Source organism: Haliotis rufescens, unplaced genomic scaffold, assembly GCF_023055435.1.
Source record: "Haliotis rufescens isolate VD_foot unplaced genomic scaffold, xgHalRufe1.0.p SCAF_7, whole genome shotgun sequence".
Taxonomy (NCBI): domain Eukaryota; kingdom Metazoa; phylum Mollusca; class Gastropoda; order Lepetellida; family Haliotidae; genus Haliotis; species Haliotis rufescens.
The window spans coordinates 11,454,848-11,469,586 of NW_025964361.1; the positions used below are offsets into that span (position 1 = coordinate 11,454,848).

Below are 14,739 nucleotides of genomic sequence, written 5' to 3' on the forward strand. Positions count from 1 at the left end.
CCCAAGGTAGTGTCTCACAAATACACTTACGAAGTACACTCTTATGACCCAAGTTAGTGTCTCACAAGTACACCTGTGGAGTACATTCTTATGACCCAAGGTAGTGTCTCACAAGTACACCTGTGGAGTACACTCTTATGACCAAAGGTAGTGTCTCACAAGTACACTTACGAAGTACACTCTTATGACCAAAGGTAGGGCTCACAAGTACACCTGTGAAGTACACTCTTATGACCAAAGGTAGTGTCTCACAAGTACACCTGTGGAGTACACTCTTATGACCAAAGGTAGTGTCTCACAAGTACACTTACGAAGTACACTCTTATGACCAAAGGTAGTGTCTCACAAGTACACCTGTGGAGTACACTCTTATGACCCAAGGTAGTGTCTCACAAGTACACCTGTGGGGTACATTCTTATAACCCAAGGTAGTGTCTCACAAGTACACTTACGAAGTACACTCTTATGACCAAAGGTAGTGTCTCACAAGTACACCTGTGGAGTACACTCTTATGACCCAAGGTAGTGTCTCACAAGTACACCTGTGGAGTACATTCTTATGACCAAAGGTAGTGTCTCACAAGTACACCTGTGGAGTACACTCTTATGACCCAAGTAGTGTCTCACAAGTACACTTACGAAGTACACTCTTATGACCCAAGGTAGTGTCTCACAAGTACACCTGTGGAGTACATTCTTATAACCCAAGGTAGTGTCTCACAAATACACTTACGAGGTACACTCTTATGACCCAAGGTAGTGTCTCACAAGTACACTTACGAAGTACACTCTTATGACCCAAGGTAATGTCTCACAAGTACACCTGTGGAGTACATTCTTATAACCCAAGGTAGTGTCTCACAAATACACTTACGAAGTACACTCTTATGACCCAAGTTAGTGTCTCACAAGTACACCTGTGGAGTACATTCTTATGACCCAAGGTAGTGTCTCACAAGTACACCTGTGGAGTACACTCTTATTACCAAAGGTAGTGTCTCACAAGTACACTTACGAAGTACACTCTTATGACCAAAGGTAGTGTCTCACAAGTACACCTGTGAAGTACACTCTTATGACCCAAGGTAGTGTCTCACAAGTACACCTGTGGAGTACGCTCTTGTGACCCAAGGTAGTGTCTCACAAGTACACTTACGAAGTACACTCTTATGACCCAAGGTAGTGTCTCACAAGTACACCTGTGGAGTACACTCTTATGACCCAAGGTAGTGTCTCACAAGTACACCTGTGGCGTACATTCTTATTACCCAAGGTAGTGTCTCACAAATACACTTACGAAGTACACTCTTTTGACACAAGTAGTGTCTCACAAGTACTCTTACGAAGTACACTCTTATGACCCAAGGTAGTGTCTCACAAGTACACCTGTGGAGTACACTCTTATGACCCAAGGTAGTGTCTCACAAGTACACTTACGAAGTACACTCTTATGACCCAAGGTAGTGTCTCACAAGTACACTTACGAAGTACACTCTTATGACCCAAGGTAGTGTCTCACAAGTACACCTGTGGAGTACCCTCTTATAACCCAAGGTAGTGTCTCACAAATACACTTACGAAGTACACTCTTTTGACCCAAGTAGTGTCTCACAAGTACACTTACGAAGTACACTCTTATGACCCAAGGTAGTGTCTCACAAGTACACCTGTGGAGTACACTCTTATGACCCAAGGTAGTGTCTCACAAGTACACTTACGAAGTACACTCTTATGACCAAAGGTAGTGTCTCACAAGTACACCTGTGGAGTACATTCTTATAACCCAAGGTAGTGTCTCACAAATACACTTACGAAGTACACTCTTTTGACCCAAGTAGTGTCTCACAAGTACACTTACGAAGTACACTCTTATGACCCAAGGTAGTGTCTCACAAGTACACCTGTGGAGTACCCTCTTATAACCCAACGCCAGTGTGGTTGGCGACCGTTGTTTATGTTTAGCGGCAGACTGCCTAGGTAGTGGGAGAGTTACATCCCTTGGCTTGTGTCGTCTTCTCCTCACATGTTGTTTGACCATTACTGAGAAGTAAAGCTACAAGTATATTGGAATACCTGTGTTGGGTTGTGAATTGCGAGGGTCCAAGCTGGCGTGGTGGCAGCGGAGACGATCATCCGCATCTCTGAACACGGCACTTAACCTGACTTTCGCAGTTACTACACGAATAAGTGTGCAATCTACCTGGTCGACATCGCCACGATAGCGCGGGTATTTCAAGTAGGCCTACTAGCATAACATCATGGCAAACACTCACAGAGCACCGAAACAGTGGTCTCTCACGAAACATGAAACTGTTAATTCGTTTGAGAATTGGAAACAAAACCTACTATATACGTTATCACTGGACACGAATTTTGCAACATTTCTTGCTGACGGCGCCACGTGGGGAAAACGTACACGTGCAACCCCGTTACGAGGATTTGAAAATGATGGGGAAGACGTTGCTGGAGCTCAACGCAAGACGGCAGCGCAAAAGGTAACATCACTCGAGTTAATGTTGGGCCAAATCGCCAATTATTGTCCTGTAATTGCCAGGAACACCATTGTGAAAAGTTCAGTATCGATTTCAAGTATCTGGCAGACTATCAGACTACACTACGGCTTCCAGTCATCTGGTGCACATTTTCTTGATTTGTGTGACATACATCTCCAACCTGAGGAGCGACCAGAGGATCTTTACCAGCGCCTGTCTGCATTTATGGAAGATAATCTGCTCAGACAAAATGGCGGAATCACTCATCATGGAGAGGCGATTGGCGAGGATGAGGAATTAACACCTACGTTAGAGAACATTATTATCCTGACTTGGTTGCGCCTTATCCATCCTGATTTGCCCAAGCTGGTGAAGCAACGATATGGAACGGAACTGAGATCCCGTACTCTAGCGTCAATTAAACCTGAGATATCACAGGCACTCAATTCCCTGTTAGATGAAATACATTCATTTGAGGATGCCAAGGTCATGAGGACTGCTACCACTAGAGCAAACAACTTCAGTCAAAGATCTAATTTTAGACCTCGCATACAGCAGACATCCAATAAACGTCGTTACCAGTCAACCTCAAAAATGTGTCCCCTCTGTCACACAGCTGGTCGTCCTAATGACAATCACTTTCTCAGTGAATGTTCATACTTACCTGATCAAGACAGAAAATACATGGCTAAGGCACGTCAAATAGCTAGCATCCTGGATGAGTCAGAGGATGAAGATGGACAGTCCCCTCATACAGACACAGTATCTACACCTCCCGTTACTGCCTCAAGTGTAAACAATGCTTCAGTCAATAGAGTCAGTGTACGTCAGTCTCCATATATGAACGCATTTTATGGTCATAATGTCATATGTCTTACCCTCGACAGTGGAGCTACAGGTAATATGATCAGTCAGACTACTGCCAGGAGACTCGGCATTGAAGTCACCAAATGTTCACAATCTGCCCATCAGGCTGATGGTTCATCCCCACTCCATATTGTTGGTGAAACACGAGTAACTCTCAGCCGTGACAATAAGGATTTTATTTTCGAGGGCCTTGTTGTGGATAACCTTGATGTTGAGTTGCTTGCAGGAACACCGTTCATGGAAATAAATGATGTTGCCGTTCGCCCAGCTAAGCGCCAAATTACACTTGGAGATGGAACCACCTTCCAGTACGGCAACCAAGAAACCCACTCGTCACACCATACAGTAAGACGTGCACATGTCTTACGAGCGCCTAAGTCCCCTACAACAATCTGGCCTGGGGATTTCATAGAGTTATCACTCCCGGATGACCTGATCCACTCAGATGACACATTCGCAGTGGAACCACGTCTAACAGGTGATTTCTTCAAAGACCACAAAGAATGGCCAACACCAGATATAGTGTCCAGCGTTTCAGGGAAGATTAGAATTCCTAATGACACCAAAGAGCCTCTTGTCCTCAAGAAGCATGAGCACTTTTGCCAGGTTCAACAAGTATTCACCATCCCAAACTCTGGGACCGAGATGGTCGATAGTCAATCAGAAAGCATTCCTCTCAGACAGTCCACTACTACATGCAAGGTCAATTGTTCAGAACAGGTACGCATTGACCCAGATAACCAGTTCACACCAGACACTCGCAACAGTTTCCACGCCCTCATAAAGGAGTATGATGATGTGTTTAATCCACATGTCCAGGGATATAATGGAAAATCTGGCCCGTTCAAGGCAGTTGTCAACATGGGTCCTGTCCAACCCCCTCAACGCAAGGGACGAGTCCAACAATACTCACGTGACAAACTTGTAGAGTTGCAAGACAAATTCGATGAGCTTGAGGACATTGGTGTCTTCGTCAAGCCTGAAGATGTGGGGATATCAGTGGAATATTTAAATCCATCCTTCCTTGTCAAGAAGTCAAATGGTGGATTTCGTCTGGTTACAGCATTCACAGATGTGGGGCGGTATAGTAAACCACAACCATCACTCATGCCTGATGTTGATTCTACATTACGCCAGATAACTGCATGGAAGTACATCATAACCACAGATTTGACAAATGCTTTTTACCAAATACCCCTGTCACGTGGATCAATGAAATATTGTGGTGTGGCCACTCCCTTCCGTGGAGTCCGTGTTTATGCCCGATCAGCCATGGGCATGCCGGGCTCTGAAACTGCGTTAGAAGAGTTGATGTGTCGTGTGCTTGGGCACTTGCTCAAGGAAGGATCAGTGGCCAAGTTGGCAGATGACTTATATTGTGGAGGTAATACCGTAGACGAGCTTCTGAACAACTGGCGACGTGTTCTACAGGCCTTGCAATTCAATGGACTAAAGCTTTCAGCTGCCAACACTACTGTCGGCCCTTCTAGTGTGACCATCTCAGGATGGATTTGGAAAAATGGCTCAATTCAAGCAAGTCCTCACAGAATTTCCACCCTCTCTAGTTGCACCCGTCCATCTACAGTCAAGGGTTTGAGGTCGTTTATTGGAGCCTACAAAGTGTTAGCCCGGGTAATACCAGGTTGTGCTGGACTATTGGGTCCATTGGACACTCTTCAAGCTGGACGTCCTTCAGCAGAGAGAATAGTTTGGTCAGAGGTACTTATCTGTGCCTTTGGGAATGCTCAATCTGCACTATCCTCACATAAAACCATTGTTCTTCCTCGGAGGGATGACCAGCTATGGATCGTTACAGATGGAGCAGTGAAAAACCATGGCATAGGTGCTACTCTCTACATTACAAGGAACAACAGTACTCTCCTCGCTGGTTTCTTCAGTGCCAAACTGCGCCAGCGTCAAATGACATGGCTACCGTGTGAAATAGAAGCACTATCTATAGCTGTTGCCACCAAGCACTTTAGTCCTTACCTTGTACAGTCAAGCCTACAAGCATGTATCCTGACTGACAGTAAACCATGTGTTCAAGCATATGAAAAGTTGTGTCGTGGAGAGTTTTCAGCAAGCCCCAGAGTGTCTACCTTTTTGTCGACAGTGAGTAGATACCAGGCCTCTGTTCGCCATCTCAGTGGTTCTGCAAATATTCCATCTGATTTTGCCAGTAGAAATGCATCCAAGTGTGACGAGCCCCTGTGTCAGATTTGTTCATTCATTCGTCAAACTGAGGACTGTACGGTACGTGGTACTTCTGTTCAGGACATCATGTCAGGGAAATCTAAACTGCCATACACCAACAGGAATGCATGGCTCGCCATCCAGTCAGAGTGTTCTGATCTCAGACGCACACATGCTCATCTCATACAGGGCACTCGCCCATCCAAGAAACAAACTGATGTTAAAGACGTAAAACGTTATCTACAGTCTGTGACCATCGCCAAAGATGGTGTGTTGGTGATTCAAAGAAATGAGCCCCTTGTTACCATCAGAGAGTGCATCGTCATTCCACGACAAGTCTTGGATGGATTACTGACTGCAATGCACATCCAGTTAAATCATCCTTCTGCCCACCAGTTGAAACTCGTTGTGAACCGCTACTTCTATGCTTTGGACATGGATCAAGCAATAACTAAAGTTTCAAGCGGATGTTATCACTGTACATCTCTTCAACAGGTTCCCCACACAGTTGTGGCTCAGTCATCTACTGATCCCCCAGAGATCATTGGAGCCGCGTTTGCTGCAGATGTAATAAAAAGAGAACGACAACTCATACTTGTGTTGAGAGAATGTGTCACATCTTTCACCTGTACATGTGCCATTGAAAATGAGCAAAAGGGAACCCTACGTGAGGCTTTGATTCGCCTAAGTGTTGAGATGAGACCATTAGATGGACCCCCGGCGGTCATCAGAACTGACCCGGCTCCAGGGTTTAAGGCCTTAGTTCAAGATGACCTTCTCCGAAGTCAACGTCTTTGCATTGAAATTGGTCGAATAAAGAACAAGAACAAGAATCCCGTAGCCGAGCGAGCTATTCAAGAGCTGGAGCTGGAATTGTTAAAAATTGATCCTTTGGGGGGGGGTCGGTCACACCTATAACCCTAGCTATAGCCACTGCTCAACTAAATTCTCGCATCAGATCCAGAGGGTTATCCGCCAGGGAAATGTGGACACAAAGAGATCAATTTAACAACCACCAAATACCCGTTGGAGACAGAAAATTGATCCTTGACCAACATCACCTGCGAACTACCAATCACCTACACAGTGAGATGTCTAAAGCCCATATCCCTAGCCTGCCCACCCCTAACATCAGCATTGGTGACCTGGTATATCTACATGCAGATCGTAATAAATCACGGTCACGAGATCGATACCTTGTGGTTGTTAACGATGGTGAATGGTGCAACATTCAGAAGTTTGTGGGTTCCCAACTTCGAAGCACATCATATAGAGTAAAAAAATCAGAGTGCTTCAGAGTTCCATGTCAACGTGGACGGTCAAGTGGACTTCCTCAGCATTATGTGAGCGATGAGTCTTCTGATGGTGAGATAGATACTGTTCCCCAAAGGACTGAACCACCTACCCTTCCCATCGTTCCCCCAGTGCTAAATGAACCATACCATGACCAAGACATTTTAGTCAACCCACCAGACCATCCTCCTCTTGATAATCAGGACTCCTTGCGTGAAAATGTTAGTGACAATGACATTGTGAATACAGATGACACTGATGATACCGTGTATTCAACTCCAGTCTGTGCACAAAGGAGGTCAATCCGTGCACGGCGACCACCTCAACACCTCAATGACTATGTAACCGATTTCTAACATGTTTATGTTGCTATGTCCATCAACTGTGTCTGGATACCTTTTCGCATTTAGGCTATAGTTATGGTGTCGTGTCAGCTTATATCACGTGATGTCAAGGATATCTACATCAGGTTTTAAGTTTTATTGTGACCAGTTATTTTGGGTATTGTTTATGACAGTATGAGTCTTTAATAGTAACCCATATCAGGTAATGTGTTACAAAGAAAAAAGGAGGTTGCGCCAGTGTGGTTGGCGACCGTTGTTTATGTTTAGCGGCAGACTGCCTAGGTAGTGGGAGAGTTACATCCCTTGGCTTGTGTCGTCTTCTCCTCACATGTTGTTTGACCATTACTGAGAAGTAAAGCTACAAGTATATTGGAATACCTGTGTTGGGTTGTGAATTGCGAGGGTCCAAGCTGGCGCAAGGTAGTGTCTCACAAATACACTTACGAAGTACACTCTTATGACCCAAGGTAGTGTCTCACAAGTACACCTGTAAAGTACACTCTTATGATCCAAGGTAGTGTCTCACAAGTACACTTACTTTATGACCCAACCAAAAGTATCATGGTACACTCTTGAAGCACAAATTCAGAATATATTTTCATGAGTTGTAAATATTTTTCCAGTATGGGGTTAAAAGATCACTTGCACAAGCCCGATATGCACTTCCATGCAACGGGACTGGCTTCGTACAACGGAAAGACTGCATCTGGCTGGCGCATGCGTACCCTTGGCTTCCTGCGGAACGAGAGTGATTCAGGACTTAAGGTATTGTTACGGTACATGTAGTCCAAATAATGAGCGTGTCCTTATATCCAAGTTGTGCGTCAATGTTCGCTGGACAAATTTTTATTTTAAAATAAATCTTATTATGAAAAAAACTGAGTTGAATTTTCGTCACTCTCTTTTTAATATAAGGTCGAAGAGGTCCTCATTGAACTTTCAAGTAAAAGACAGTAACGAAAGTTATATTTTGCAGAAACATAAGCAGCATATCATTTACATGAATCGAGTCTTGTTTCACTTTTCATGTATCTCATCTGATGTCATTTGATGTGGCTTTCAGAGACGACCAATAGATATTCTCAAGATGGACATTGAAGGCATGGAGTGGGGCGTTATTCCGGAAATGATACGAAGTCGGAGCCATATTGGAATAAAACAGTTGTACATCGAGTTTCACACTCACTTATTCAAGAACGGAAAGTATATCTACGAGACAACACGAGATCAATATTTGACGTACTTGAAAATCCTGCGCCAGTTACATCACGCAGGTTTTAGGATCTTCTGGACACACAAAAACTTTGCTTGTAAATTCGAATCGATCTATGGGCCCCATCGAGTGAGTTGCAATGAGCTGTATTTCGTGCAAATCAACCAAGCATGATGGGACTTGGTGGCATAGAGCCATTGGTATCTGTGTAGCGTGACATGTACTAAGTGTATTACCATGTAGCTAATAAATCTATTTTATATAAGCCTGTGTTATTTAGCTCTGGCGTTGTAAATTCGAGGTGGGGCCTAAAACAATATTGCTCGATACAGCCGCTTTTGAGGACCATTAAACCAACACAGTTCGAGTCATCCGTAGTTCGAGACAAGCGAAGTAATCTGGATAATTCACAGCGTGAAGACATTAAGGCTGTCTGGAGCCAGATCGGTGAATAAGATGGGTGCAGAAGGGTTTAAAAGTCACCCCCGTTGATTGTTGCCATGGCAATGACCGATTTGTGTACTGGCGCATTGTGCTGATGGAAGAGCGACCTTTTTCTCAGCTTACCGCGTCTTCTAGACTTTATTTCATCCCGTAGTTGCCTCAAACGTGCAGCATGATATGTTCCGTTTATTGTCTGGTCTTTTGGAAAATAGTCGACCATGATGGCATCCTCGGCATCCCAGAACACGGAGGTCAGAACCTTTCCAGCTGATGGGCCTTTGCTAGTCATGTCAAATGCTCCAACTGTTTTTGCCCAAGGGACGCAACTCTGCACGGCGAATCGCGACGACGACTGGGCGACCCGTGTCCCCTGGTTGTTGATTTGGTGTAGTCAACCAGCGTACCATCCATAGTCACAACTCGTTGCAAGAACCTCTTTGGGCCACCTTCAAACAGACATAGATTATCATGAGATGTGTTGTGCCTGGCCCGCTTTGATCAGATGTCAGAACCTTTGGAACCCAGCGATCTGATACGTCTTTATTGTCAAAGTTTCTGTGATAATGGAATGGACATGCTTACTGAACTAGCAATACAATGCCCGATTATTTCTGTTTAATAACAAATAATGACTTTGCTGATTAATACCAAGACTTCAATATCTGGCGTGACAGTCTCTGTACTGAATCAAACTTTGTCAACAAAATCATTCTGTCGCTACAAGTATCGCTCAAATGAGCCGTGATGAAGATTCTGAGATGACCATGCTCCCAATGAACATGCTGCTCGTCTGCTATGTGACCTCTTCAGTCTAAAGTGGTCTTCTTAATGACATTTCAAATGGAACACTGAAGACCTATTCTATCTTCACGGGTCTTACCTCAGTGAATATTAGAGCACATGATATGTACCCCCCCCCCCCCCCCTATATTTTTTGAAAATAATAGCTTTTCTTTTTGTTGCATTTTGTATATACATCTCTAGTGTTAATACAATTAATCAGTGAGTTAAAATTTATCGTCGCATCGGCATTATTTCAGCCATATAGCGACTACATTTCAACAATACAGCTTGATTTTATCATGTATATTGAATGGAAAAAATGAATCAATTAAAAAATAAATTAAACGAAGGCCAGACTTTGTGAAAAAATATAGTTTTGAGATAAATTGCAACACACTTTGTAATGATATAATATTGATATAATTCCAGCTGTAGGAACGTTTACATATGTGTCAGAAAGTGACTATCGTTATTCCATACCGGTAGTGATATTCAGTCAGATATTTGATGACTGCTTCGCGAATGTTGTCAACACCGCTATAGCTGTGGAGCCCTTGACCAGTAACGACGCTAAACGCCGTCCCCTAGGATATACAAAAGCATGTGTGGCGACGAAGCTTCAAGGTGGGGATGGATATTACACGCGATGTAGTTTGCTCCTCCATTGTGTGTATCTGATCGGACAGCATTACGTGGGCTCATGCGGTAGACAGGGGCACGGATGGCCCAGTCGCCTAAGTTGCCACGATTCGCTTGGGCACGCCATATACCTATGATTGTGGGTTCGAATCCTGGTTCGCCCCGATTATGTTTCTTAGTTTGTCAGCACCTTACGTGAACTCGTAGGTTTCATCAGAGTGGTAAACGTCTGAGACCTGCATCACTTTAGACTTCCTGCTACAGCTGACTTGCGTGATTAACCTGGCATACTGTTTAAAGCGGCGTTAAACCCAAATCACTCGGACAATCCTGCAGTAAACATATTGAAAGAAGCCTCACAAAACGCTACAACTAAGCCCTACCAAGCCCTTCCGCGGTAGGTATATGCATTTATGAAACTAGAAATAACCCGTATATGTGTTGTATGTTTATGCGATCTGTTCCATGGTCGAAAGCGAATTTTGCTGCTCGAATAGACAGTTTTTCATCAATTGTCACTCAAGCGCCAGAGGTTCGCTTTTGTTTAACTGTTTTGCTGTGTATGTACACGGTGAAGATCCAGGACATACGAAAGGTCCAGACTCGTAGGTAAAAGGCAAATAATGAAAAAAAAATTCACTCAACTTAACTTATTCATCCAATGCCAATCGCATATTTTCTTACTTTACTTCACTGGTCACATGATTTTACACATATATAATTATATATTTGATTAATTTTCATCTGACTAGAATTCTCTTGCAGATATCCCATTTGAAGATACTGAAAGAAGTACATGTAATACAATTGAAAGGGCTGCTATTTCTTGTTCCCGATCCTCCGTCGGGAGCTTCTGAAGCGTCCATAAAATACGTTAAAAACGACGTTCAATGCCTTTTCATCGCTCGAGGATGCTAAAATATAGCAATAACCTTTATACTTTCTTTTTCCTTTTCAAATTTTATTATTATAAATGTAGGATTTCTGTTGCTAAGGAGCAATTAACGCCATAACCGAAATTAAATACCCTTAAATGTGTAGCTTACTCATCTCGAGCCATAGCTGTTTCAATCTTGCAGACTGAGCTTAAAGGATAGGCTCGTATGTTTTGAAGTTCATGAACTGATATACTTTTAGCCAACAGTAAAAGCTTTGCTATAAATTGAGCTACGGTTATGAGACCCTCATCTTATAAGTGTTAGGCGGGGGAGCCTTTTAATACGGGAAATGACATAACCTCAACCGGAAGTACCAGTAACTAACTTATTAGGTAAGTTACAGCCATACAACTTTCCCTTTTGATGTAGTCAGCTTCTGCTTTCCGAAACCACAAATGACATATCAAAGCTATCTTCCCGAGGCAAGATCGTCCACTCGCCTGATCAAAGTCTGGTTTCCATCCTTGCTATGTCAAGCCGAAGGGAGCGACCATTTGGTATTCTAGGGTTGGGGGTTGGGGTCGAGGGGTAGATCGAGATTAGATCATTCTTTCAACCACAGTTACAAAACCATATATTTGTTTATTTACAACTATGACCCTTATATTATAAAAAGAACAATACCTTGCAACAATGTACTTTTTGTGGCAGGCAATTTTTTATTTCAACAGTCTGAAGCATAATAATTTTTTAAAGAATGTTCGGGGTCAATTTATTTTTTTCGATATAAAATCCCAAGGCCCATCAAATAGTCGGTCCCTAGGTGCAAATGAAACTATTAAATAAATATTCTACCATGAATTTGGAAATTACTCGTTTCTGGTTAGTCAATCAGAGGCTATCAATCACAATAAACCCCCTCTGATTGAAACAGCTGCTTTGACGGCTAGTTTTCTTTAGGCGTGCCCACCTCAAGTTAGCCGACCAAGTTGCCGTGCTTATATACTTCCAATGCCTGTCATATGTTCGAGTGACGTATTACCGCCAGAAACTGATTGAGCATATACAGCGTCATATTTTGTTTACAGGCTGTTGTCGGTGATTTCGTAATCCAGATCGACAACCAACTCAAAACACTGGGCTCAACCCATGCCGCTTCACTCAATATATTTGCTAACACCAAAGAGTTCGCGTTTTATTAGTCATAGTAGAATGGAGCTACAAATACTATAGCTGAATGCTACAAGTAGCCTACGCGGAATCTTTGACGACGAGAACTTTGTATACATAGAGAATCTCACCCGAGTGCCTTTTCAAATGTATCGACACGAGTTGGGTGAGATTTTTCAGTTTGTAGACAGTAAAAAGCAGTGTCTTAAGTGTAAAACGTACTTCAAACAGCTTCAGTAGCATAGCCATAAGTGATGTCATTTGATTATGACGTCATGGTAACCAATGACGTCACAATGGTCTGCAAAGCATTGTGATGCAATTTCATTGCAGCGATATCTACAATGTAGATATCGCTTGATCGCACACAAGCGATATCTCCTGTGAGAGCCAGTTTTGGATGATAAATGATCTTTTGACCACTTGATCAAATTGATGTCTTGGCAGAACTCATATTACACTGTTGCACTATTCTTCAATGGAGAAAACAGTGTTGGGAAGCAGGCTGAAATGTCTGTGTTTTTACATGGTTATTCGACCTGTGAAGATCCGGGGTGGATAAGGTCTTCAGCAACCCATGCTTACCGAAAAAGACGACATGGCTTGTCGTAAGAAGCGACTAACGGGATCGGGTGGTCAGGCTCGCTGACTTGGTTGATACATGTCATCGTATCCCAATTGCGTGGATCGATGCTCATGATGTCAATCACTGGTTTGTCTGATCCAGACTCGATTATAAGAGATCGCCGTCAATTAGCTGGAATATTGCCGAGTGCGGCGTTAAACCCACAACATGCAGCTGACACCGTGATATATACTGAATCACTGTAAACAGCGGCGCTTTCACGTGAGCAATATTTCTGTATTCACGATCCCATTGTTTGTCTCACACAACAATGCGCTTTTTTTTGTATAAACCGGTAAAGGCGAATTACTGTCGCACGGTTTCGCGCAAAACGAAAGTAAAACGGATCAATCGAGTTTCTTTGAATCAGCGATCATTACTCACCTTTCTTGGAGTTAGATGAATCAGCTGCTACTTTTACTCTCCTTTCGTGGAATCAGCTCTCACTGGCGTTTCGTTGAATCCTATTATAAGAGTGTTCCTTGCGATACACCCAGCATGTTCAAACAGGACGGCAACGAGGTCAAGCTGACAACACTGTGCTTCGCTTAGTACATGTATTAGGTGTTTCAATCATGTCCGATACATTGCCCTATTTTGTTTTGTAAGATATATGTTCCCTTGTTTTTTAAGCAGAACATTTGCCTTTCCTTTGTATGTGTTTGTGTCGAGAGCCGCTTATGATGCAGGATACGGTGGCCTTTTCGCGAACACCTGGTATCATTACTATTTGATGGTGTTTTATAAAGACATACTCATGATCGTACAATCGACTCTACGTTTAGCAGAGATTTCTTATGATTATGGAAAAGTCTTTGTCCCATTTATTTCAGTCGTGTTCCCAAAAATCAAGTCATGAATTCTACGCTTTTTTTTAGCCGGTATATATGAATCGATCTTACGGTACACATTTGTCTATAAAGATAGTTGTCGAGTCACCGAGAAAAGCAGGAAGATCTAATTGACATGTTGCCTAAAATACGCCCAAATCCCATTTGGGTCACATGAGCAGTACACCCTATTGATTAGACGTAACTCGCAAGACAGACGATTTACGATACCTTGAGTAAACAAGATACAGTTCCCTTGACGTTCGGTTCATGAACCCTACACTGATATGTTATTGACTGCATGGTGACCGCCCTCCTTTTAGTAGAATTCGTGACTATGCAGTTAATAAACACTACCACTTGATATATCAATATATACAACTAAAAAAGAAACGCAATGCAGATTAACATCATCGAGGGGGTATAAACAGTATGCATATATTGTTTGTTTGTTTGTTTTTTAACGCCGCACTCAGCAATATTCCAGCTTTATGACGGCCGTCTGTATATAATGGAGTCTGGACCAGACAATCCAGTGATTAATATCATGAGCATCGATCCACGCAATTGGGATCGATGACATGCATCAACCAAGTCAGCGAGCCTGACTACCCGATCCCGTTAGTCGCCTTTTACGAAGAAGCATAGTCACCTTTTACGGCAAGCCTGGGTTGCTGAAGACCTATCATTCTACCCCGGAATCTCCACGGCCTCTATGCATATATTGATAAGCATTTGTATTTTCTTTTTGCTGATTACGATTTTGGGTCCTTTGTTGATTTGTTTGCAGCTCCAAAACACAACAATAATCAAGTTAATGCAATAAAAATGAGTAATGTCACCTGACGCAGAATTTGCATGTGCATTAATTGCACGTACAGCATGCGCATGCACGCCTTTAGCAATAAAACCGCGAAATTGTACTGTTCTAGCAACAGTGTTAATAAGCACTGACGAGTTTGAAATTA

At 43.0% G+C, this 14,739-nt stretch overlaps 1 protein-coding gene across 5 annotated transcripts in view; it reads left to right on the forward strand.

The window, feature by feature from the left end:
• The window catches only part of LOC124114831 (probable methyltransferase-like protein 24), a 60,961-nt gene extending 52,294 nt beyond the window's left edge, over nt 1-8,667 (forward strand). For all 5 annotated transcript variants that reach the window (XM_046475614.2, XM_046475618.2, XM_046475613.2 and 2 more), the window contains 2 exons: nt 7,813-7,954; nt 8,253-8,667. In XM_046475614.2, the coding sequence (XP_046331570.1) occupies nt 7,813-7,954; nt 8,253-8,576 (466 nt within the window). In that variant the 3' untranslated portion in view covers nt 8,577-8,667. The remainder of the gene's footprint in view (nt 1-7,812; nt 7,955-8,252) is intronic.
• The last annotated feature ends 6,072 nt before the right edge of the window (nt 8,668-14,739 follow it).